We start from the raw sequence: 27462 nt of genomic DNA on the forward strand, positions 1-27462 counted from the left end.
ATGAGTATGCAGTTGTAGTTGGGCTTCTATTTACCATTTTTCAAGTGAAAAATCTTAGGAGGTTTGGTGGCTGTTGCTTTTTTTTTTTTTTTTTAACTTTCAGGATGATAGTTACTGGTATCATTTGATAACTTTAATGATTTCCCAACCTTAAATTAACCTAGACAACACAGAATTTTTTATTTATTTTTATTTTTTGATGAAAACAAGAAATACAGTAGTGACACTTTATTTTTCCTTCAAGCACATGGGAGAAGACAAAAGTACTAATAATCATCATTGAGTTTGACAAAGAAATTCTACTAGTACTTACACTGCTTAGGAACATAAATGTCAAGTACATTACTAGGGCAAGAAATATCAAGTAAGACAACAGAGTCATATTTTTCTTTTTGAGGTTATTTTCACAAGACATAGCAACAATTTGTAAAATATTCAGACTACTGAAAGATCACATTCAAATTATATTTCTAAGAATAGAGCCATATATGAACAGAGAGAACAAGCTAATACATTAATGAATATTCACTGAAGTCTTCATACTGCACAGGACACAAATTTGGTATTTTTGCACATGTTGTCAATTATAAGCAAAAAGCAGGCCTGTAAACATCAATTTTGTCATAGGCTGAAATGGAGAAAGGAAATAGATTTTACTCAAAAACAGTGACATAAGGAGCATATACCATTAATCTTCCACACACATAAAGGTCACTCCTAGGATAATCGAGAGGAAATACCCAGACTTACAGTTTTGTTTACAAAAATCTACTGGTGAATTCAAGGACTTAGGAAAAATTGAAGGAAAATCTTCCTCCAAGCATACGATTTAAATCCCAGCTCCTCTTCCCTGGGGAGCACCTCAGGGGCCTACCCTGCCACCCCTGACCCTGCAGGGTCTTTCCTGTGGGCCTTTCCAAACCCACTCCACAGCAGGCTCATTTCTGCTCTGGACTTAGCTCAGTTTCCCAACCTAGACTAACCTCTCCACTGTGTGTGTTCAGACCTCCTCAATCCTAAGGGAGCTTAGGGCAAAGCCTTCAAAACCGAAGGGGAAAAATTCCCCTTATCCCCTACAAGGAGGCTGGAGATCTTCCACAATGCAGGCTGCAGCCTGCTTCTTCATTTGTTAGGAGCAGGGAAGGAAATGCAGAAGCTGAGAAATAAGGGCCAAGAAAGCCAGGCAGTAGGATGGAGACACATGGGACATCAGGGCAGGAACAAAATAGTACAAAGGAGAAGAATGACCTACAAAATGCTACCCTGGGGTCATTTCCAAGCAGTCCAAGGCCTAAAAAAGAATTTCCATCTTTAGAAAAGTGGAGTGAAGCTAAGTTTTGGTTGCCTTCACTCACATCCTGTTCAGGACCTGTCCTGAACCCATCACTGTGAGGCCCTTCTCTCTCTTTCCAGCTTCTCAAACTAAAAGCTCAAGAAATACACAGGTTTTGGTAGAATGGATGGGGTAAAAGATAAAGATGTCAAAACCTGCCTAAAAGAACACTGCCTATAACTAAACAATTAACCTATAGGTCTCCCTTTGAAATTTGCAGACCTTGCTAAAGGAAGTGGGGTGGAGGAATAAGGGCAATAAGAGATCTGGAACCCATTTAATCATACCTTTCCTCTCTGAACACAATCAAGGAAAGAGCAAATTAAACAAAAAGCCTGCTTTGCCAGTTTTGTTTTCTGTTCATAAGCTTAAACTGCTTCACAGTGAAAGGGAAGAAAAGAAGGGATGGGAGGGAGAGGGGAAGGGGGCGGGAGAGAAAGAAAGACACGGAGACAGAGGCATAAGAACTCTCACATTCCAGAAATATCTCTTCCTCAGTGCCCCAACTCTGGCAACTTTGTCATGTTCAGAGTGAGAGCAGGCAGGGAAAAGAGGAAATGCCTAAAGAAGTTGCTCAGATTAAGGATGGTTTGTTGGCTAGGAATCAGAAAGACTAAGCTGGAAGGGACTGCGTTCCAGCCTTGCTTTGGGCACTGTCACATATGACTGCCCATCCTGGTGGTAGGGAGTGTTCCTGTGAGCTCCCTGGGAGCTACATCTACAGATAGTTCCTGAAGGCAGACAATGGTGGCCTAAGCAAAATTCAACCAGAAGGTGAGAGCAAGTAGGGATGGGCTATAGCACAGGCTTCATACTTACCAGTAGCTGGTCATGATGTAGAGTAACCAAAGGTACAGGAACACCAATGTGATATCATAGAACACTTTTCATCTATTACCTCATTCATGCCTAGCAGTCACCCACCAGCCACCAGCTTGTTCTACCAGATAACCAGTAGGGTGGATGGCACAAGCCCAGGAAGGCAGCTGGGATCCAGTTGGTGGTAGTCTGGAATGTCCAATTTGGGTTGACAGCTGTGTTAAGATACCAGTTTTGTCTTGCAGTGGTAATACCTAAAGAGCTTACCATAAGTACATGGGTATCAGGTACACAGCCAGCATAAAGTATGAAGCCCAGTCAGTTATTTGTGAAGATGTATCAAGATTCTTTGTGGCACAGAACCACTTAAACTGGGAGAAGACCAGGGTCACAGACAGGGTCCAAGCCATGCAAAGAAAAGCAGTATGGTACAGTACATCTATAGTATCATATGTTTGGCATAGAAGCCGTAGAAGGCCATGCACTTGAAACATGTTAACACAATGCAGAAAAGCATGAAGGTCCAGAGGAAGAATGGCATAGGCAGGTAAGCCAATAATCTTACAACTGATTACTGAAGATTTAGAAGAACCAAAGGAAAAGATAATCCGCAGTATGAAGAGAAAGCAGACAGAAGACTGCATGCTGTTGGCCAAGCATAGGTCCAAGAGGAGGTGGTAAGGAAACTTGTGCAGAAGCTTCTCACAGGACAGAGATTAGCCAGACTGGAACCTGAAGGATCTGGCGCTCTCCACTGGCTGCCTTGGTGGGCCTCGAATTCCTCTACGGGGCCCTTCACCCATCAGGTAGTATTGTAGGGGATTGGGCCACAGTTCTCCTTTGATAATCTCTGCAATTCTGTCGAATTCTAGAAGGCTGTGGTCTGAAAACCAGTTGAAGAAACTAGGGATAGTGTTCCCTTCCCGGTTTCTGTGGATATGAGCCTGGGGATCTTGGCCTCGGTGCCAGCGGATTGGCGTGGAAAGAGACACCACCCGCCCAGAGGATCTGCGCTCATATTCCTTGACGAGCCCCTCATTTCGGAAGTAGGGGTTGCCCTGAAAGATGAACTTGAATTTGCAGCCTGCTCTGGGGTGCTTAAGCTCCTCCACCTCCAAATTGATCATGTATCTCAGCATGTCTTCATCTTGGCCACTGATCATAGGTGACAGCTGGGGGTGGTTTCGAAAGGCGGTGACCCAGAAACCTGGGATATTCTGGATAATGAAACTTCTGCGCTGCATGTGGAGCCTTCGCATGCGGCCAAACTTGCGCTCAAGCTGAAGGAAGGCCCTGTCAGCCTGGGCATTTACGTTTGACAACTCTTGATCGATGGCCTCCAGTGAGTCCATGCAGTTATTGATCTTCGGGGCCCTGGGCCGTGTCTCCTCTTTCACCCCTCCTGCCACTTTTTTTTCCTTCTGCACTACCTTCTTTTCCTCCATCACCGCCCCTGCTTCTCCCTCCTTTTCCACCGCTGCTGACATGGCGCACTTTTTAGTCGTCACTTCCTTGGCCTTCTTCCCGGCTATCATCTGAGACCCCAACCCCCCTGCGCCACAGGCTTCTAGAGCCTTCTGCCCAGCAGGGCCACGGGGCTCTCCAAGCTGACAGCCATTTTTCTGGCTGTTAGCAGCAGCCTCGGAGGCAGAGGCTGCTTCCAGACCTTTCGTAGAAGGTGGAGCATCCTCCTGCCCGGCTTTGGTCGCCACACAGCCGCGACTCCCGGCAACTGGGACGCGGAGCGCGGGGCCACAGTCAACAGGATCCCGGGATGCACCTCCCTCAGCTGCGGTCTCCAGGCTGCCCCCACCTGTGTTCGCCATCACCTGTGTCGCCTCGGTTTCTTCATGGAGCCCTTGGCACTGGTCTAGGTCCGGATCTCCTGGGGCATGGTCGGGAGCAGCCAGGCCGCCGGTTTGGGCGAGAGGGAGCTTGTTGCCCCCATCCAGACCGCTCATTTTGGTAGAAGTCAGACTGGCGGTAGAAGGAGAGCTCCTTGTCCTCCGCAGCTGCCGCACTCTGCCCGAAACGTCTAGCGCCACCCTTCTTTTACTCTCGGCGGTGCTACCATGGCAACCGGTGATGTCACGGCGGTAGCTTCCTAACATCGCGCGAGAACTCTGCGCCGGTGACTACGCTTATCAATCCGTCGTATTCCTTTGTCTTCTTGTCACAAAAAGAATTTCATCGATCTGGAAGGGGAGTTTTACTTACGTAAATGGATGTAGACCAGACTCAAACATGTGAGAACTGTGTTAATGTGGATTTATAAGCCTCTGAATGAATTTCTAAGGCACCTAAGCTATTGTTTCTTAAAATAAGGTTAGTTTCTGTCTATTCAAGTCAGTTCATAGGGCTTCTCGTGAGTAGGAAAGTGGATTCACAAACTCACAGGCCTTCCTTCTTTAAGGTATGGATTCTTGGCTATTACCAAAGAATTTAGATGAGCAGAGTTTGATTTTTAAAGAGAAGTGTTACTATGTTTAGTGTTATTTTTAAAATTAAGGAGCAGCTGAAAGGCAAACTTCTCTCATCCTAACAAGACATAATAAAGGAATATTTCAGTTTGTCTTACAGATTTTAAAGTTTATATAATTTGACCAACATCTACAAAGCAAGTGGACAATATTTCCTCTTCACTTTTAACTAATAAAGAGTAGCAAAATGTTTTTCCTTACGTAGAGGTAACTGGCACAGGAGCACAAATTGAGGCTTTTAAGCGTTACTGAAAGAAATACCTCAGGGGATTTTAATTTCTAAACTGACGCATATGTTCTTTTCCTCAGGTTACAATCTTAATCTAAAAGCGGTTCCTGCTTCATAATGCCTGTAGACATGAAGCTAACACATCTTTGCCAAAATGTGTTCATGTGGTAATTCACTGCAGCACAGGAGCAATAATCAGCTATGTGCGGGGGCATCTATGCTATTGTCTCTTAAAATATTTACTTTAAAAGTAAGGTTAGTTATTGTCTATTCAAGTCAGTTAGCCCTTACAATTCATTTGATAGTGATTACCAGTACAATATGTTAGTTTGTTGGAGAATAATGGTGTTAATCCTTGGGAAAATGCAAGACCAAAGGGAAATTTAAATTTTGCATATTTATGTTTAATGTCTTACATTTATATTCGAATAAACGGTTATGATTATAACTCTTTGTTAAAGAAACTCCATTTTGAGCACCCTAGATTATGATCACTTTCAAATACAGACTCAGAAGTACAGATTTAGAAAAAAAAGGATTTAGAGGAATGCAGCATATATACCAAGACTTCTAGCGAGGGAAGGAGTGTAGCTGTGGTTCAACTAAGATAAGGTACTGATGAAAGGTCACTGGCAGATAATACAGAGAAACAGCCAGCCTTGCAGGGTTTTTTGTATGCCTAGTCAGCCTACCAAGGACAATGTGTCCAGAATGACCTCTTTACTGCCTGCCAACTAATCAGTTATCCCATAAGAAATAGCAAACAAGATTCACACAACAGAGAGCAATTATTTTTCTCTCCCTCTTTCCTCTTTGTCTTAATAAACGCTCTTTTTTTATTTGTGTGGTGAAATCAATCTATTGAGGTATCATCTTTGTAAACAAGTAAACAGTGTGTTATAATTGACTTTGTGACTTTGAATTATTGACACTGCTCTGTTTCTTTTCCAAAGAATCTTTGCAGTGTTGAAAGAGTAACTCTTTTCCATTATAACCTGAGCCAAGTTGAAGAGAAGCAGGGAATACTGAATGAAAGTTACTTTTCCATGCAGGAGGAAAAAAGTTTGCTATTATATAAATTTATAGAAAAGTATAAAATTACATGTGAACTTATTTTTCTTTCTATGTGTGCCAAAATTTTTTAAAGATTTATATCTCTACTACTCAAAGCATTCCCATCTCTAGCTTTTATTAGCTCTGTCACCTGAATCATTTTTCACTCATAACCACCTGGCCATTCTTTAACACTCAGTTCATGTAGATTGTACTAGGCAGTTTAAATACGTTAGATTTTATAAACAAAGACCCAGTGAGCACAGAGAAGTTAACATGCCCGTGGTCACATATATATTAATTGGCAAACTACCTCCTCCCACTTTAATTACTTTACCTCCTTCCTTAATTACTTGCCATTTTGACGGTCTTCTGATTTCTGTATAGCCCTTATGACTTTTACCATCCAACTTAGTACAGTTATGTTTCACTTAATGACAGGGATTTTGTCATTATGGGAACATCATATAGTACATCTATCAAACCTAACTGCAATAGCCTACTACACATCTAAGCTAAATAGTATATCATATTGCTCCTAGGCTACAAACCTGAACAACACAGTTGCTGAACTGAATACTGTAGGCACTTGTAACATAATGGTATTTTTGTATCTAAACATAAGAACAACACAGTAAAAATAGAGTATTATAATTTTATGGTCCCACACTTGTATATGCAGTTCATCTTTGACCAAAATGTTATGCAGCAAATGACCGTAGTTATTTATCCTCTACTTTTTAACTTTATTGGTTGTTTAATTAAGGTCAATTTTATCCCAGCTAGATAATGATGACTGCATAGCAGCTTCTGTAGCATCTACGATAGTATAGCCCAGTTACTGTCTCATAGAATGTTTTAATGAATCTTGATATTTAAGTGAAAATTTAAATTTAAATAAAAATTTTGATTTTACCAAAATGAATAGTGTGACTATCCTTGTGTTTCATTTTGAGGTGTGTGGATATATAATAGTAGCTATGAGTTATATTTTACATTTTGCATATTAGAGTAATATATATTTTGTACATAGTAAAGTCTGTTCTACTGGAAATTGGCAGTAAACCTTACTACACAGAAAAAACTACATCAGTGACTTATGATTCTATGGAAAAAAACGATAGAAAATGCCATGAAAATCTATGAGGTAGTTTTTATTTGCAAGGAGGAAAGGTATTTAATGGAAGTTCAAACATAAATTAATACAGTCAAACAGAAATGACTTTACTAAAGTATACAGTAAAGATTGGAAAATTTGTGAAATATCCCCTATTGTTACATCTTTGGCCAGCAGTTTCTTTTTCAGAATGATATAGTTTCTGGTTCATTATAGCTTACATTTATTTAGTGTTTTCTATATACCATATACTTTTATGTGCTTAAATGTGTATCTCATTTAATTTTTACAAGGACCCTGTGAGGTGATATTATGACCTCCACTTCACTATGCCTCAGAAGGAATTGAGGCAATGAGAAATAAAGTGGTTTATCGAAGATTACACAGCAAGTAGTGGAGCCACAATTTGAACGAGGTAATCTGACTAGAGAGCCTGTGCACTCATTCGCCATACTATTCTGCAACCTTACACAACCTCTAACATGAAAAACCACCTTCTTAGAAATAAGACCACATGACCATCCCAATTTAATGTTGAACTTTCTTCTTTATCTTCTTTTCCTTTACCTGTCTTTGTCCATTCAGGCTGCTGTAACAAAATACCATAGAGTGGGTGGCTTGTAAACAGTAATTTACTTCTCACAGTTCTGAAGGCTGGGAATTCCAAGATCAAGGCACCAGCAGATTTGGTGTCTGGTGAGGGCCTGCATCCTGGTTCTTAGACTATAGTTTGTTGGTTTTTGTGTTTTCTTTTGTTTTGTTTTGTTTTGTTTTGCTGTGTCCTCACATGGAAAAAGGAGTGAGGGATCTCTCGGGTTTCTTTTATAATGGCACTAATCTCATAGGGCTCTAACCAGAAGTCTCTTTTATAGGGCACTGATTGCCTCCCAGAGGACCCTATCTCCAAATACTCTCACATTGGGGATTAGGTTTCAATATATTAATTTGGGGAGGACAAAGACATTCAGTCTATAGCCTGCCCCCATCCATAAAATTAGTGACAATTGTTGAGGAAGTGCCCAGTTACTAAAGAGAAACAAGAATTCATGATTCTCTGTTTCAATACCTTAATAGTTCTCAACTCATCAGGTATAACATTTATTTTTTACTTTTATTTTTATTTTATTTTATTTTTAGATGGAGTCTCACTCTGTCGTGGCCAGACTCGAGTGCAGTGGCAAGATGTTGGCTCACTGCAACATCCACCTCCTGGTTTCAAGCAATTCTCCTACCTCAGTCTCCCAAGTAGCTAGGATTACAGGCGCCTGCCACCATGCCTGGATAATGTTTTCTTTTTTTTTTTTTTTTTTTCAGTGGAGACAGGATTTCACCATATCGGCCAGGCTGGCCTCGAACTCCCAACCTCAGGTGATCCGCCTTGGCCTCCCAAAGAGCTGGAATTACAGGTGTGAGCCACCGGGCCTGGCCAGATATAACATTTCTTTTTATAACATGTGTTCCTTTCTTGAAATTCATATTGTATATCAACATGCACATTTTTTAAAGTCATTATAATAATTTAGCTGTAATTTAAAGGAAAAATAAAAGGAAAGTAATTTTTAAAATATCTATTTTAAAATATAAATGCTTTGACATGCCAACACTTTATGGCATGATAAATTAGTTAGATGGTTATACCTGTAGACTCACTAGTGTATGAAACTACTGATGCAACTTGATATAGGTATAAGTTACTAAAGACATAAGCAGCAATGCTTTTCTAAGATAGATTTTCTGAAATTTTGAGCAGGTTTATGATAAAGTTCTGGAGGAAAAGGACAGAATTTCCTCAATTCACATTTATATCTCTTTGATTATAAGACACACTTTTTTCCCCCACATTTCTTTTTATTTAACTTTTAAGTTCAGGGGTATATGTGCAGGATATATAGGTAAACATGTCATTGGGGTTTGTTGTACAGATTATTTCATCACCCAGATATTAAACCTAGTACCTATGAGTTATTTTTCATTATCTTCTCCCTCTCCCAACCCTCCACCCTTAGATAAACCCCAGTGTGTGTTGTTCATCCATGTGTTCTCATCATTTAGCCCCCACCTGTAAGAGAATATGTGATACTTGGTTTCCTGTTCCAGGTTTAGTTTGCTAAGGATAATGGTCTACAGCTCCATCCGTGTTCCTGCAAAGGACATGATCTCATTCTTTTGTATGGCTGCATAGTATTCTATGGTGTATATGTACCACATTTTCTTTAGCCTATCATTGATGGTCATTTAGGTTGATTCCATGGCTTTGCTGTGTGAATAACAGTGCAGTGAATATAGACATGCATGTGTCTTTATGATAGAATGACTTATATTCCTTTGAGTAAATACCTATTAATAGGATTGCTTGGCCAAACAATATATCTGTTTTGAGGTCTCTGAAGAATCACCACACTGTCTTCCACAATGAATGAACTAATTTGTACTCCCACCAACAGTGTATAAGCATTCCTTTTTTTCTGCAACCTCACCAGCATCTGTTATTTTTTTACTTTTTAATAATAGCCATTCTGACTGGTATGAGATGGTATCTCATTGCGGTTTTACTTTGCATTTCTCTAATATTCAGTGATGTTGAGGTTTTTTTTTTTATATGAATATTGGCTGCATGTATGTCTTTTTAAGAAGTGTCTGTCCATGTCCTTTGCCCACTTTTTAATAGAGTTGTTTTTTCTTGTGAATTTAAGTTCTTTATAGATGCTGGATATTAGACTTTTGTCACATGCATAGTTTGAAAACATTTTCTCCCATTCTGTAGATTGTCTTGTCACTCTGTTGATGGTTTTCTTTGCTGGGCAGAAGCTCTTTCATTTAATTAGATACCATTTGTCAATTTTTGCTTTTGTTGCAATTGTTCTTGGTGTCTCTGTCATGAAATCTTTGCCCATTCCTATGTCCGGAATGGTATTGCCTAGGTTGTCTTCCAGGGTTTTTATAGTTTTGGGTTTTACATTTAAGTCTTTAATTCATCTTGATTTAATTTTTGTATATGGTATAAGGAAGGCGTCCAGTTTCAATCTTTTGCATATGATTAGCCAATTATCCCAGTACCATCTACTGAATAGGGAATCCTTTCCTCATTGTTTGTTTTTGTCAGGTTTGTTGAAGATCAGATACCTGTAGGTATGCAGTCTTTTATTTCTGAGTTCTGTATTATGTTCCATTGGTCTACGTGTCTGTGTTTGTATCAGTCCCATGCTGTTTTGGTTACTGTAGCCCTGTATTATTGTTTGAAGTTGGGTAGTGTGATACCTCGAGATTTGTTCTTTTTGTTTAGGATTTCCTTGGGTATTTGGGCTCTTTTGACTTCCATTTGAGTTTTAAAATAGTTTCTTCTAGTTCTGTGAAGAATGTCAATGGTAGTTTAATAGGAATAGCATTGAATCTATAAACTGCTTTGGGCAGTAGGGCCATTATAACAATAATGATTCTTCCTACTCATGAGTGTGTAATGTTTTTCCTTTATTTCATCTCTGATTTCTTTGAGCAGTGTTTTGTCATTCTCCTTGTAGAGAACTTGAACCTCCGTGGTTAGGTGTATTCCTAGGTGCTTATTTATTTATTTATTTATTTATTTATTTAGAGATGGAGTCTCGCTCTGCTGCCCAGGCTGGAGTGCAGTGGCGCAATATCGGCTCACTGCAAGCTCTGCCTCCCGGGTTCACGCCATTCTCCTGCCTCAGCCTCCCGAAGTACTTTATTTTTTTTTTTGTGGCTATTGTGAATGGGATTGCCCTCCTGATTTGGCCCTCAGCTTGACTGTTTTTGGTGTGTAGGAATGCTAGTGATATTTACACATTGATTTTGTATCCTGAGACTTTGCTTATGTTATCAGCTTAAGGAGCTTTTGGGTTGAGACTATGGGGTTTTCTAGATACAGGATCATGTAGTCTGCAAAGCAGGATCATTTGACTTCCTTTCTTCCTATTTGGATGCACTTTATTTCTTTCTCTTGCCTGATTGCCCTGGCCAGGACTTCCAATACTGTGTTGAATAGGAGTGGAGAGAGTGGGCATCCTTGTGTTGTGCTGCTTTTCCGGAAGAATGTGTCCAGCTTTTGCCTATTCATTATGATGTTGGCTGTGGGTTTGTCATAGATGGCTCTTGTTATTTTGAGGTATGTTCCTTCAATACCTACTTTATTGAGAGTTTTTAACATGAAAGGAGTGTTGAATTTTATTGAAGCCTTTTCTGCATCTATTGATATAATCATATGGTTTTTGTCTTTAGTTCTGTTTATGTGATGAATCACATCATTGATTTGTGTTTGTTAAACCAATCTTACATCCCAAGGATAAAGCCGTTTTGATCATGGTGGATAAGCTTTTTGATGTGCTGCTGGATTTGGTTTGCTAGTAGTTTGTGGAGAACTTTTGCATTGATGTTCAGCAAAGATATTGACCTGAAATTTTCTTTTTTTGTTGTATCTCTGCCAGGTTTTGGTATCAGGATGATGTTGGCCTCATAGAATAAGTTAGGGAGGATTCCCTCCTTTTAATTTTTTTTTGGAATAGTTTCAGTAGGAATGATACTAGTTCTTCTTTGTACATCTGGTAGAATTCAGCTGTAAATCTCTCTGGTTCTGGGGTTTTTTGTTTTTTGGGTTTTTTTGGTTGGTAGGCTTTTTATTACTGATTAAATTTCAGAACTCACTATTGGTCTGTTCTTGTATTCAATTTCTTCCTAGTTAAGTCTTAGGAGGTTGTATGTATCCAGGAATTTATCCATTTCTTCTAGATTTTCTACTTTATGAGCATAGAGGTGTTCATAATATTCTCTGATGGTTGTTTGTATTTCTGTGGGGTCAGTGGTAATATCCTCCTTGTCACTTCTGATTGTGTTTATTTGAATCTTCTATCTTTTTGTCTTTATTAGTCTAGCTAATGGTCTGTTTTATTAATGTTCTCAGAAAACCAGCTCCTGGATTTGTTGATCTTTGAAATGTTTTTGGGTCTAAATTTCCTTCAGTTCAGCCCTGATTTTGGTTATTTCTTGTCTTTTGCATGCTTCTGGTTTGTTTGCTCCTGGTTCTCTGTTTCTTTTAGTTGTGATATTAGGTTTTTAACTTAAAATCTTTCTAACTTTTTGATGTGGGAATTTAGTGCTATAAATTTCCTTCTTAACACTGCCTTAGCTGTGTCCCAGAGATTCTGGTATGTTGTATCTTTATTCTGATTAGTTTCAAAGAACTTCTTGATTTCTGCCTTAATTTCATTATTTACTCAAAAGTCATTCAGGAGCAGATTTTTCAATTTCCATGTAATTGTATGGTTTTGAGTGAATTTATTTGTCTTGATTTCTAATTTGATTTTGCTGTGGTTCAAGAGATTTTTTGTTATGACTCTGTGCCCACCAAGGCTTTGTCTACAATGGTAGTCATCAGGGGGAGGAGAGTAAACAGCACTCCCACATGCTTGGGGGGCAACGAAAGCAAAATCTGCCCATATAGACGTACTAGCAAAGCAATGTGGGGAGTTGCTGTGAGCCCAGGGGAAGCTGCAGTATGAGGAGAGAGCATGCAGGCTGGCACATGGCTGTAGTGGCCACCCCACTGGAGCTCTCTGCTGGTTAAGCATGGTCCACCAGCACAGAAGGTATGGTGTGGGCCCCCAGGGAACCCGAGATCACCCTGCAAGCAGGAGTGGCCAGGCTGGGGCCCCAGGAGAGGTCAGCAAATCAAGGGGTGCTCAGGTCAGACCTGCCCTGTCTGACAGGCAAGACCACTCTGCAGAGTTCAGATCTGACAGTTCCTCTAGGGTTAACATTTCCTATGGGAGCAAGTCGAGCCTAGAGGGGATAACCAAACCCTCTGGGTTCTGCATCAGCCGACTTGCTGCCCCTAACCCTTCTCTAAATAGCTCTCTCTGCCAACTTGAGTGTCCATGGTGGTCGAGGGGTTCCCTTCTGCCAGGGTTCCAGAGGCTGCGTGACAGTAGGTTGCTCCTTGCCAGTTCAACTCACCCATTCCCCTGGAGCCAGTGGAAGTCAGGAATGAGTCCTGGTATGCAGTAGCCCCATGCAGGGTTCCCAGCTTTCTCCCCTTTTAACCCAGTTTCTTCTTCCACATTTTAACATCTCTGAAATGACTATCCATGATATAATCAATGGCATCTTACAACTGCTACCAGCAGAACAGCAGTCATGGCATACTAGTCATCCAGGGGGTGTGAACTTGGCTATTAGCCTTGCCGACATGATTGGACAACTGCAACCTCTTGACGTTTCAATCAGTAAACTCTTTAAGAGCCATTTGAGGAAGGAAAATCAGTCTTATTTGTTCCCTGAAAATATTCTATTGATACCTTCTGGTAAGATCAAGAAAGTGCCAGCACCAAAACTTGCAGAATGAGTACTGGAGGCTTAGGGGGAAAATATCCCAGAAGCATACTGTTATTAGTACTAGAACATTCTACTAAGATATGTTGTCATCATCAAAATTATTCAAGAATTTTGAATAGAAATTGATTACTATTATAAATGGGAAAATAATTAGAATAGTGAAACTAGTTTATAGTGAAACTAGTTTATTTCACTCATAATTTACTTTGTATATATACCTATGAGTGACATATTTTTAAAACTACATTTTTAAAATCAAAAGGTCTTTCAATATGTATGCAATAAAAATCCTAAGAATTAGAAAGCTTTGTGTCACAGTTTAATTGAAAGTTCTTTTCGTTCTTTTTCTTTCTCTTTCTTCGTGTTTACTAATGGCTTATCTTACATTGAATACTTTTAGAGCAGATGAAATAAATCACTTGTAAAAATACAGCACATATCTAAAAAGTGCAAATTTTTTGTTTTCATATGTGAAATATTCATGTGCCACATAATGATGTTTCAGCAAATGATGGACCACATATCCAACAGTGAAATTATGATGGAGCTGAAAATTTCCTATTGCTTAGTGTCATCATAGCCTAAGTAATGTTGTAGCCCTCATAACGTCATAGTATAACCATTACTCGTGTATTGGTAGTAATGCCGTTATAAACAAACCTACTACACTGCTAATCATATAAAAGTATAGCACATACAATTAGGTACAGTACATAATACTTGATAAAACATAAATGACTATGTTACTGGCTTATGTATTTACTATATGTTATTGTAGAATATATTCTTTCTACTTATTAAAAAGAAAACTTAACTGTAAAATAGCCTTAGGCAGATCCTTCAGGCGGTATTCCAGAATAAGGCATTTTTATCACAGAAAATGACAACTCTGTGTGTTATTGCCTCTGAAGACCTTCTACTGGGACAAGATGTTGAGGTAGAAGACAGTGATATTGATAATCCTGAGTCTGGGTGTGCCTAGGCTAATGTGTGTGTTTTTGTCTTCATTTTAAACAAAAAAGATTAAAAATTTTAAAAAAAGAAAAAAAATTAGAAAAAGCTTATAAAGATATAATTATTGTACAGCTGTACAATATTTGTGTTCTAAGCTAAATGGTATTATAAAAGAGTTAAAAAGTTTTAAAAAGTTAAAACATTATAAAGTAAAAATTTACAGTAAGCTAAGGTTAATTTATTATTGGAGAAAGAAAATTTTTTTTATAAATTTAATGTCCCAAAGTGTACAATGTTTATAAAATGTACAGTAGCATATGAGTCCATTTTCACACTGCTATAAAGAACTACCTGAGACTGGGTAATTTATAAAGAAAAGAGGTTTAATTGACTGACAGTTCCGCATGCCTGGGGAGCCCTCAGGAAAGTTACTATCATGACAGAAGGTGAAGGGGAAGCAAGGCACATCTTACCATGACAAAGCATGAGAGAGAGAATGAGAGAGAGAGAGCAAGCCACACACTTTTAAACCCCCAGATCTCATGAGAACTCACTATCAAAAGAACTGTAAGGGGGAAGTCTGCCCCCATGATTCAATCACCTCCCACCAGGCCCCTCTGACACATGAGGATTACAATTTGAGATGAGATTTGGGTGGGGATATAGAGCCAAACCATATCAAGTAGTGTACACGAATGTCCTGGACCTTCACATGCGCTTACCACTTACTCACTGACTCACCCAGATCAACTTCCAGTCCTGCAGGCTCCATTCATGGTAAGTGTCCTATACAGGTATACCATTTTAAAATCTTTTATGCTATCTTTTTACAGTAGTTTTTCTATGTTTAGATATGTTTAGTTACACAAATACTTGCCATTGTGTTCCTATTGCTTATAGAATTCAGTACAGTAATATGCTGCACAGGCTTGTAGCCTAGGAGCAATAGGCCACACCATAGAGCCTACATGTGTAGTAGGCTATAGCATTTAGGTTTGTGTAAGTATACTGTATGATGTTCACACAATGACGAAATTGCCTAATGACACATTTCTCAGAATGTATCCTCATTGTTAAGTGAAACATGACTGAACTGCTATGTTCTAGACTTAAAAAATAATGAATTTTTCATCTACATGAATGTTTTGAGCTGGAAAATTATTTTATATAGGGTACTATCCCTCACATTCATGATGTCTAGCATCCCTAATGCCCTTAATGAATACCAGCCGCAGCCCTATTCATCGTAATAACCAAAATTACTCCTGAAAATTTCCCAAATACCCCCTAGAGGGAGGTGAATCAAGTTTTCTAAATGCCTGTAGCTATGATATTCCCATTCCTGGTCACTAGAGGGAGGAAGTAGTCTTTAGGATGATAATATGATTCTGTTTTGTCTGCCTTCAAGTTTAAGCTGATATAGATCAGCTTGGCAAAAGTAGATCATATTTCAGTAAAATAACTGTGGCATAGTTTCTCAACATACATTTGGTACTCTGTGTATTATTACAATGGAATCACAATCTCTATTTAGGCTATCACTGTTACAAAATTAATGTTTTCTCAGGCTAATTATCTAGTTGTGATCACTGCCTGTGATAATACTTTGAAAAAAAAGAAAAAAGAAAAAAAAAAAAAAAAAACTCATATGCTCCTGCTTTCACCAGTCTTAAGAGAAACCAGAGACAAAGGCCCTGACCTGAATGACCCCACACCTTTGTATGCTAGTTAAAGATGCACCCTTTGAAATCAAACAGATCTGACTTCAAGTCCCAGTTCTGTTACTTACTAGCTGTTTAATTTGGGCAAGTCACTTCACCTCTCTAAGCCACAATTTACTCCTATACAAAATGAATATAATAAAACAACTTACAGAATTTTGAAGGTGAAATGAGATATCTGTGAAGTGTTTTTCACAGTATGCTTTCAATAAATAGAAGCTGACCTGCTCATTTTTATTATTTTTATGCTAAGAATTACATTAAATAAACAATATTGTCGGCAGTATAAAATCAATGCCAAATTCTATTATGAAACTGTAATTGTATAAAAGTTCAGAAACAAAAGTCATCCATGTAAAATAAGTGAAAGGTTTGTGGAAGAAAAGAAGAGTTGAATTGGACCAAGTAGGATAGCATTTGAATAATCTGAGGAAGTCATGAAACACTGGCACATAGTAATAATGTTTGTCCACTATGTTACAGTTAATTCCTAATGATTCTAGGCATATGGTATTTTGGGCTAATAGGGAAAACAATCCTTTTGCTCTAACTAAAGTGCTTTACTACATTCTTCCACATATCACTTTAAAGACTTCATAAAATATCCTAAGAAAAAACTAGCTGCATCAAATACATACTTTTAATAGCTGACTTTAAGCAGGCTTGGTTGTTCAAAGTCACATTTTCTGTGAGTAACATACAGTCTGTATTTCAAACCAAGTTTGACCTGAAAATCTTTGCTTATAATAGATTAACACATTAAGTTCATCAATATTGGATCAAGAGTGTAACACAGGCACTCTCTGAAATCACATTCCAATTGAACATCTACCATGCTAAGAAATGTAAGATACAGAGATGAAGAAGGCACAATCTTCTGCTATGATAGAGCTATACTTTAGTAAAGAACAGCTAAATACAAATAAATAGAGAGTAAAAATTTTCTGGGAAAAGAAAACAATTCTGGAAAAACAGGATCCTGAAATATAAGGTGATTACACCTTGTAAACATTCTATTTCTGGGAGCTGTAAGGCCTTAAATAAGCCCACTCTTGCCTAATATACTTAGTGCTCAATGCTTGCCTTGAAATTACATTTCCCTCATTGTTGATGAAATTGGAGAGGAGTTATCAAAACTGACCCAAGAGAAGTTTGGCCATTAAATAAAATAGTTAACAAGAAGAACATGTTGTACCATGCACCTGTTTTTAAAGTCATCTGAACACAACTCTTAATTGTATTGTCCAAAGTTAAGTTGGAGTTTGGTGAAGAAGATGATAATTAAGTACTACATGCCTCTTATAAGTAATCGCTCTATTGACTAAACCTCAATAAATATACACTATTTATTTATTAGTGATATCAATAGTTCTTTACATCGCAGCAGCCAAACTCCAGAGGAATATTAAAATATTTGAACTGCTTTGGTCCATTCTATTTCTCTGAGGGAAAGTAAAACTAAGCAATTTAATTCAGGCAGTAGATGTCAAAAATTACATTTTTAAAGACAGGATAGTTCTCTGATAGGATTTGGAGACCTATTTTTTAACATAAACATATCCCTTTTAAAAGCTACTTGTGAATTAATTAGGAATAACTTTCAACTAAGACCAAGCTATTCAAACTTAATTAAGATTTTAGATATATTTTTATGGCAAATTTAGTTACAGGCTGCTTTATTATGGTGCGAGGTGTCTTAGCTGGAAATGAGAAACCCTAATTGAATGCAGCCCATGTTACTTTTGTCTTGGATAATACACTTCTCTTTCCTGATCCCCTATTTCCCTATCCATTAAATGGAAGTAGTGACACTGAAACTACAAAATGAGAGCATATATGGAAATTACTGATATATCTAATAATTTGTTGAGATCATGAAGACAGAGATATGTACTTGATGCAGAATTAGATATCCAAAGCCCAAATTGTGACCCCACAGGGTAGGGAACTTGTGATTAATAATATAGGTAAATGTCTTGTTTTGCTTTGTTTTTATAATGGAAACAGTTCAGGAAATTGAATCAACAGAAGATGAAGCAGAAGCAGCAACTGAGTTTAGGGCAATGGTTCCCAAATGATTGATAGCAAGCATTAGAATCACTTGGCACATTGGTTAAAACCTGGTTTCTAGGCCTCACCTTCAGAGTTCTGTTTCAGTAGGTCATGGGTGGGGTTCGAAAACCTGCATTTCTAACAAGATCCAGGTGGTGCATATACTGCTGGTCTGGAGAACACTTTGTGATCCACAGCTTTAGGGTAATGGAAAGGAGCAGTTGGAGCTGAAGAAGTCAGAGAAAAGCATCTTGTAAGCATCTAAATGGTCATAAATGGAAAGGGAAGCTCAGAGAGATTCTTGAGAGGGCCCCAGGGAATGTCAATCCTATTTACAGGACAACATGTCCTTAGCAGACTTCACTTCAATGACCAGAGGATGACAGGCCTCAGTTTGTAAACTAAGAGAATCTTGAGAAAGGTCAATTTTGGCCTGGAATTGAAAGGGAAATAAGTTTTTAAAAAGTAATTTCATTATTAGAATTATAAATAAAATCATGCAACAGTAAGAACTTACAAATAAGATCTTGCAAGTAGAGTCAGCGATTTTTACCACAGAGGAAGAGAAGCCAAAAGACTGGAGATGGGCAAATGAAGTTCCATTTTTTAAACTCTCAACGGTATTTTAAAATCTATTTATTGAGGTATAATTTACTTACACTAAAATACATAAATCTTAAAATGTATAATTGGTCAAGTTTTGAAAAGTGGATGCATCTGTGTTATCACCCAACTCAAGATATAGAGCACTATTACCCCTGCACATGTGCTCAAAATTTACCATTACTCCCCTCAACCTTGAGGCTACCATTCCTGGGATTTCTATCGCCACACAAAAGTTCTCTATGCTAGTGAACTTCATATGCATGGAATCATATAATATATACTCCTTTGACATCTTTCACTTAACATGTCTCTGGGATTCATCCATATTGATGATCAGTAGGTTGTTCCTCTTTATTGTCGAGTGGTGTTCCATTGTATGAATACACCATAATTTGTTCATTCATTGCTTGTTGGTGAACATTTGGGCTGCTGCTAGTTTGGGGCTGTTATGAATAAAACTGCTATGACCATTCTTGTGCTACATGTAAATTATACTTTAATAAAACAACAAATACCAATTATCTATTAAAACATCTTTGGACACTTTAAAAGAGCAAATAGTGATCAACAGAAGTAAAGCATATCACTAATAAATCATTTCCTTTTCTGACAAGGGAATTTCAAAGATGACACCTGCTGTTATGAATTTTAAAGAGTTCTTTTGTTGAATTCAGGTTAATTCCATTCCGCAAGACCACAGGGGGAAAACTATGAAGTAGATATCCTGAAACTCCACGCTATACCAGGCTCTTTGCAATAGCTGGATGCTTATAAGGTGGCAAATTTGAGTCAATTTGACAAAACTAGGAAGGCAGTATGTATTCCCTAACTTAAGGAGTCCAAGAAAAGGTAATCCATGATTCTCAAACTCAGCTGCACCTTAGGCTGTAGTTTAATTGGTTTGGAGTACAGTCTGGGCATCAGTATTTTTTGAAAGTTCAAAGCTATATATAAAATGATCAGCCAGGTGTGAGAACCATGAAGCTACATGACTATTTGTCTGAAAGTAAATTAAATGAGAAATTAAAATTGAGAGGAAGATAAATGGAAATTTTAATTGATTGCATATTATATGCTAGACATGATGCTTGCTGTTTGTCTAACCTCTTTATTATATTAATACTTGAAATCTCTTAGCACAGTGTCGGGCACAAAGTCAGCTCTCAGATGTTTCTGTTGTTATCCTCTCTGTAACCTTATAATGCAGTCTCCAAATGCATCCTAAAACATTAGCTTATACAGCAAGTTTTATTAACCCTACATTATGGATAAGGAAACCAAGACTCAGAGTAGTTTATTTTGGCAAACGCCATACATGGTAATCATAAAACCGGGATTTAATCCTAATTTATAGCTAGTATGCCTTCTCTGCCCATCAGGTCATATATAAGACATGTAGGTGTTCACAGAAATTAGTAGCTTACCTGAATGACCCTTTCCTTTTTAATTAACCCGTTTCCTTTTACCTGTTCTCAAAGAAATTACCTTAAATACAAATCCTAAAAAAAGTGAAGCCAAAAAGTAGACATCCACATTTTTCCTAATGTGGCTTGATAGAAACTCTTCTATAGGTCTTGACAACCTCTGAGGTCAGAGGGAATGGATTAAGATGGCCCTTCAGAGCCCAAAGCACTTAACATGGAGGAAGTACTGCTTCCAAGTAAAACACCTCCCATAATAATAAATGCAGAGAGAGCATACCTGTCACTTCTATATAGTCTAGGACTTTAATTATATAATAATGTTGAAGAAAAGGAAGTCAGTCCTGAGGGGGATGGTCAACTCCTCTCAGCCAGGCTGGTCCTCTCTGAGTTTGCTTGTTGATGTTTTGAATGTGTATATTTGCTGGAGAAAAAGAGGAAACATTCAAGGAATGGTACCCCCCTCAATGAGTCTGAGTTCCTTAAGGGCAAAGACAACCTTTACTATCCCATTCAATCCTTACTTATGCTAGTATTCAATAAACAACTACTGCAAGATTACAATTACAGACCACTAATTTTCAAAAAGTATGCTTCTTCAAGTAGTACGCATTAATTGAACTGACTTAATGCAGAGCTAGACTCATATTTTCCTTTTCTGTTGCTAGCCAACTGTTAAAATACAACTGAAAATATTTTCTGAACATCATGTACATTTGTAAACTAAAAATAGAGCATTTGGTCAGGCACGGTGGCTCACGCCTGTAATCCCAGCACTTTGGGAGGCCAAGGCAGGCGCATCACCTGAGGTCGGGAGTTTGAGACCAGCCTGACCAATATGGAGAAACCCCATCTCCACTAAAAACACAAAATTAGCCGGGCGTAGTGGTGCATGCCTATAATCCTAGTTACTGGGGAGGCTGAGGCAGGATAATCCCTTGAACCCAGGAAGTGGAGGTTGCGGTGAGCCGGAAGGTCGCCTTGTGCCGAGATCATGCCATTGCACTCCAGCCTGGGCAACAAGAGCAAAACTTCGTCTCAAAAAAAAAAAAAGAGCATTTAACTTTAGAAAATATGAATATATGGGTCTTAAATTTTACTAAACATTAAACCAATATAACTGTGTCAATTTGGCATCCAAATCTACCCTACCTATATCAAGAAAGTGTTGCACAGTACATTGTGCAAAATATTCAATGCATCTGAAGAACTCAAGAACAGTTCATTAAAGAAATTTTACTCACCTACTTTTTACCCATTGGCCTTGAATTTTAGCAAGATAACCCTTATCTTAGTCACAAGAAGTTTAAGGAGGAGAAAGTATTAACATGTTTAATTTTTAGATATTTTATAATGCTTTCAGTTATTCCTCAGGAAGTCAAGAGTCATGCTGTCCTATGTAATTTTAGATTTACTAGTAGCCACATTAAACAATGGCAAAATGAGGATAATTAATTTTTCAATATATTTTAACATGTCAAAAATATTTCAACATGCAATCAATTGAAAAAAATTTAGATATTTTAACATTTTTCTTTCCATAGTAAGTCTTCAAAATCCAGTGTGAATTTTATATTTATAGATCTCAATTCAAAGTAATCACATTTCAAGTGCTCAATAGCCACTGGTGGCTAAAGGTACTGTATTGGACAACACACATCTAGAGTCTAATCCCCTTCTATCTCCAGTATAATCAACTTAAAATGTACCAAGTATATAAAAGGCGACCCAAAATTAAGTAGTGCTCTGTTAAAATGCAAGTGAAAGATTAAATGTTAAAAGTGTTTGGACCTTTTCTAATGACTAAAAGGGGAAATTGTTATTTAGGAATGGCTTTGCAAATCTTTTTGACATTTTTCCATTTGCTCATTAAGTCTTTCTGAGCACTAGGTTATTTTGTTCTTTTTCCCCATCTAAGTTATTTTGTCATTCAATATTTATCTGCTGACAACTATGTGCAAAACATTGCTAGATGGGCCAGGCATGGTGGCTCACGCCTGTAATCCCAGCACTTTGGGAGCCTGAGGCGGGAGGATCATGAGGTCAGGAGATGGAGACCATCCTGGCTAACATGGTGAAACCCCATCTCTACTAAAAATACAAAAAATTAGCAAGGCATGGTGGCACGCGCCTGTCGTCCCAGCTACTCGTCCCAGCTGGAGAACTACTTTAACTCGGGAGGCGGAAGTTGCAGTGAGCCAAGATACTGCCACTGCACTGCAGCCTGGGCAAGAGTGAGACTCCATCTCAAAAAAAAAACATTATGCTAGATGCAATGAACCATGTAAAATACACTGCATCTCCACTTTCACAAAGTTTCCAAACTGCTAAGAGAGGAAAAGAGTAAACATGTGAAAAACATAAAAATATAATCTCTGTATTTTACTGTATCACTCTGTTATTCTTTATCAGTCCTTCCCCTGTTCCCCAATGAAGGGAATGGACTTTATCTTCTTACTCTTTTTCTCTATTTGTGGAATTCACTGTAATGAATAATTATGTGTTATTGTCTAGAACAGAGGTCCCTGCAAAGTACACTAAGTGCATAAAGAAACATTTATCTCCTCTACGGGGAATATAAAGACTAAAAGGCAGAGGAATTACCAAGGGCAGGCCTTGAAGGATCTGATAGAAGAGAGTGGTGAGGAAGTGTGAAGAAAAACCGGAAGTTTTCACAGATGAGAAAGTATGAAAATAGAGGAATACATCACATATGATAGGTACTCCCTTCATACAAGTTAATAAAAAGAAGAGCCTGAATAACCTGAGAATATAATTTATGGAGATAGAAATGGAGGATTTGAGCAACTGAAGGGGAGGTGGTGCTGCATAAGCTATATGGAAAAAAGTGATTGAGTAAGCAGTTGCAACTGCTGACATTTTAAAGCAAACTACTTTGGAAGATACCAAACATACCATGCCCTGTTTTCTTCTCTTTGGGATAAGGTCTATTGCGTCCATTTAAGGACTTTAATGATTCCATAATTTTTAATTAACATGAATTTAAGGACTTTAATGATTTCAATCCATTAAGGTCTTTAATGGATTATAGGACTTTAATGATTCCATACTTTTTAATTAACATGAACAATTTCATTCAAGCATAACATTTATGGGTAAGGTGAAAAATAAGAAATCTAGCAGAACAACATGCTTTTATTTTACCATCATGCATAAAAAGGAAGACAAATATGCCAATGGTACACTTCCAATTTGTCAGAGCAATTTCAAAGTATTTAAGCAATTTAGGAAAAAAGACACATCACTTACTAAGTTGTTACCAGGGAAAATTATCATGTAAGACAATCAATTAAACCACACTTTTGTAGATTATTTTTCCATGAAGGCAATTTGACAAGCCTAACAAAGACCAAGTTGTTCAAACTATGTTTCTAGGAATATAGTTTAACAGAAACAAGAACAAGTTGAAAACTGTTATGAATATTCATATGTCTCTATATTGTACAGGAAAGTAAAGACTATTGTTCTTCCAAATGTTCCCAATTGAAATCAAAAGAATGTCTGCACAGCTCAATTTTCACAGTAAGTTTAGAAACAGAAAAAAAATATGATTTTACTAAATCCTAATGAAATAACAATCTTCCACAGAAATCAGGTCACAAAACAAGAAAGCAAGCATTCAAACTTGCGTTGTGTTTCTTTAAAGAACCCTTGTCTAGGCAACATATTTAACACTTTAACCCCTTCAATTCTCCTTTAGCAATCCTGAAAAGAATTTCTCCATTCATCACCATTGAGGAGTAAGTACTCCTACCTCGAAGGCTCTTAAGGTCAGCACAGTCTTCATTCTAGGCCCAATTTTTACCTGGTCCATGCCTCTAGCCTTTTGTTCAGTTTCCCCTGCTTAGGGCACCCATCACAATCTCTTTAGTTCTTCCACCCATTATAAACTAGATCTCACCTTTCATCCCATCTAGATGTGTCTCCCTTTAAATATTCTAGGAGCTGATAAAAGGGCTAGGAAGTAGGAAGTTGGGAAGAAAGGGGTGGGCGCATAAGATCTCTAGCACTCTATTTTACAGGACAATTTGTCTCTGAAAATGACAAAGCCAAAATGAAATTAAAAGCTTGCTTTTACAAATGTTTCTGAGCTAATAATACTTTTTTAAGAGAAAGGATTGGGAGGCTGAGGGCAGATCACGAGGTCAGGGGTTCGAGACCAGCCTGGCCAGCATGGTGAAACCCCCCCCCCCAACTCTACTAAAAATACAAAAATTAGCCCAGCATGGCAGTGCACACTCTTAGTCCCAACTATTCCGGAGGCTGAGGCAGGAGACTCGCTTGAACCCGGGAAGTGAAGGCTGCAGTGAGTCGAGATGGCGCCACTGCACTTCAACCTGGGCGACAGAGCAAGACTCTGTCTCAAAAAAAAAAAAAAAAAAGGAAAAGAGGGAGAGTCGGACCTTGGCAGGAGCCAATGCAGGGCAAGTAGCAATAGAAAGTGACTAGAGGTGAAGGAAGAGCAATAAAGTAGCATAAATCACACAGAACAAGCGGCTCACTGCTTTTCTCCTCTGAGTTCGTTAACGTCCAGTAACTGTCCACAGGGCATGTGCCCTTACTTCTCGATGCAGAGCTGAGTAGGTGGAATAGGCTCCCAAAGCTAGAAATCCAGGTGATGGCAACCAGTTCAGAGGCCCTGGGAATAAACAGGGTCCAAGCAGTGCAGATACAGGCAGTACAATCTACAGTATCATTTGCTTGGCTTACAAGTAGCGTGAAGGATGGCCTCGTAGCATGTGATATTCCAGAACAGCATGAAGGTTATATGCAAGTGTAGAAGCATACCCACCACCGTCTCAATCTTGAGGTTGAGAGAACTGAATATCCAAAGGAAAGAGGGTGCAGAAAAGTCAGCAAAAACAAAACACAGTAGAAGGCATACCCATTGCTGATGCCCAAGCACAAGTCCAGCAGAAGGTGGTAGGAGACCTTGTGCAGGAGTATTCCCAAGGGCAAATGTTAACCAGACTGGAACCCAAAGGGCCTCGGGATCTCTACTGGCTCCCTTAGTGGGCGACGTCTGGCTCTACGGACTCCTTCACGCAACAGGTAGTATTGCAGTGGATTTGGCCACAGATCCTCTTTAATAATCTCAGCAATTTTGTCGGACTCTGGAAGGCTGTGGTCTGAAAACCAGGTGAAGAAGCTGCAGATGAGGTCTTGGTTTCTGCGAATGAAGGACTGGGGTTCATGCCCCCTGCGCCATATAATTGGAGTAGAAAGAGACACCACTCGGCCGGAGGATCTCACCTCATACTCCTTGACAATCAGCTTGTTTCTGAAGTAGGGGTTTCTTCTAAAGAAGAACTTGAACTTGCAGCCGGTTCTAGGGTGTCTGAGTTCCTTCACCTCTAAATTGGTTATGTACCTTAACATCTCTGCATCTTGGCCCCTAATCATGGCGGACAACTGGGGATGGTTTCGAAAAGCTGTCATCCAGAAGCCCGGGATATTCTGAATGATGTAGTTCCTCCGCTCCAGGTAGTGTCGACGCATCCGCCCAAACTTGTGCTCCAGCTGTTGGAAGGCCCTGTCGGCCTGAGCATTCACAGTGTCCAGTTCCAGCTGGATGGCCTCCAGAGGGTCCATGCGGAGAGCCTCATGCAGAGGCCAGGGCCCTTCCTCCTCCCTCGCCTCCTCCTCCACTCTATCTTCCTCCGCCACTTCTATTTCTTCACCTTCCGGCAGCTGCTCCTCTACCTCCATCTGCTCCTCCACTACCTCCTTCTCCGCCAGGCCTTCCTTCACCACCACCTCAGCGCTCTCCCCCTCCGCCACGGTTGCTGAGACAGTGGCGCACTTTCCTGTCTTCACCTCCTCGGTGTCGTTCTCGGCCCCCGCCCCCGCCGGCAGCTCAGACGCAGATCTCTCGGCGCCACAGATTTCTAGGGCCTTCTCTCCACCCCGAACGCCCTTTTTCAAGCTGCGGTCCACTGCCACCACCACAGAAGCGGCTACAAGGCCCTCAGCGGGAGGCTGGCCCTCTTCCTGCCCGGCTTTGATCGCCACATGACCGCGACCCCCAATAACTCGGATCTGGGGAGTACTGCCACGGCCCGCGGGATCCTGAGGTACGCCCCCCTCCTCTGAAGGCTGTGGAGGCGGGAGCGCGATGGTCTCCGAGCCTCCCTCACCCGGCTCCGCCATCACCTGTGTCGCCTCGCTTTGGTCGCGGAGCTTCAGCCACTGGTGTGCGTCCGGGTCGCTCGGGACGTGGTCAGAAATAATGAAGCTGTGGGTTTGGAGGGGACGGGTCCTCTCGACCCCATCCACGCCGCTCATGTTGGTAACAGTCGGACCAACCGCAGGTGAACGCCCGTTTTCCTCAGAGAAGCCGAGCTCGGAGCTACCCGCCGCTCGCACCGCCCACCCTCCAGTCTCACTAACATCTTCGCGGCGGTGTCGTCAGGGATGCAGATCTCCCGGTATCGCGAGAACTTGCTGAGCCCGGGATTGGTTCCGCCGCTCCCTGACAGCCAACCGGATTCTCTGGGCTTTACTTATGTGAATTTACCCATAGCAACAGTAATTTTAACTACGTAAATAAATGTAGATTGTGCTGAGTCTGAAAGCACTGACGATCCACCTTGAGATGCATCTGGAGACTGCCCCCAGCATGTAGGGGCAGTTGTAAAATCACAGCCATAACAGTGCCTGCTCTCCAGTGTCTGAAAACAAATGTTTTTCTGGTCTTCACTTTTTTGAGGCTATTAATCTTAAAAAGAAGTCTTTTGCTCCTAGTTACGTGGAGTAACTAATATTTCCTCCCTTCTTAGTAAAAGTGACATAAAAATGTCAAGTCTAGCCTCTACGATTACTGGGGGAAAAAAAGCTACTCAGCTTCTTACCACTAAAGCGATGCATATTATTCATTGCTAATATTTTATGTATAATCTGCATCAAATAAGAGTTTATGCTGCATAATATCTGTAGGAATTAAGCCAGGATCAGTTTGCTAAATGTTGTTTCATGCCTCCTCACTGCAAGAAAGAGGAAATAATAACTATTTCCAGCCCCATGAACTTAATTTGTTATATTTAGTTATGTAAGATAGGAATGTTTGGCTCTAATGAAGCATCTGTCTTTAGCAATCAGCTAAGAGTTCATTAGAGCGGAATGTCAATGTCTCTGGTCGAAGTGTTCCAGTTTTTTGACTTGTGAGTTAAACTGGTGCTATCTTAGAGAGTTACAAGGCCTCAGAGAAATATCAGTAGGGGGAGCCACATACCACCATTTTGTGAGGAAAGGCTAGTTAAAATGGATAACAAAGATGGCCTTGAAGTTGAAAACAAACTTGCAAAGGGCAAC

The 27462-nt window shown here is 39.5% G+C and overlaps 2 protein-coding genes and 1 long non-coding RNA gene across 3 annotated transcripts; 1 reads left to right on the forward strand and 2 right to left on the reverse strand.

The window, feature by feature from the left end:
• Positions 1–183: 183 nt before the first annotated feature.
• Positions 184–4237, reverse strand: TSPYL4 (TSPY like 4). The gene is made up of 2 exons (XM_010358114.2): positions 2153–4237; positions 184–628 (listed from the first exon to the last, which is right to left on the reverse strand). The coding sequence occupies exon 1, from the start codon at positions 4111–4113 to the stop codon at positions 2869–2871; it is 1245 nt and encodes a 414-aa protein (XP_010356416.1). The 5' UTR covers positions 4114–4237; the 3' UTR covers positions 184–628; positions 2153–2868.
• Positions 4238–4297: 60 nt separating this feature from the next.
• Positions 4298–8546, forward strand: LOC115896955. The gene is made up of 3 exons (XR_004056904.1): positions 4298–4565; positions 7325–7446; positions 8346–8546. It is a non-coding gene; the product is annotated as an uncharacterized LOC115896955 (long non-coding RNA).
• Positions 8547–23266: 14720 nt separating this feature from the next.
• TSPYL1 (TSPY like 1) lies at positions 23267–26550 on the reverse strand. The gene has a single exon (XM_010358102.2). It carries the CDS (start codon positions 26434–26436, stop codon positions 25114–25116), a length of 1323 nt encoding a protein of 440 aa, XP_010356404.2. The 5' UTR covers positions 26437–26550; the 3' UTR covers positions 23267–25113.
• Positions 26551–27462: the final 912 nt, after the last annotated feature.

This window comes from Rhinopithecus roxellana, chromosome 4 (assembly GCF_007565055.1).
Source record: "Rhinopithecus roxellana isolate Shanxi Qingling chromosome 4, ASM756505v1, whole genome shotgun sequence".
NCBI classification, from domain to species: domain Eukaryota; kingdom Metazoa; phylum Chordata; class Mammalia; order Primates; family Cercopithecidae; genus Rhinopithecus; species Rhinopithecus roxellana.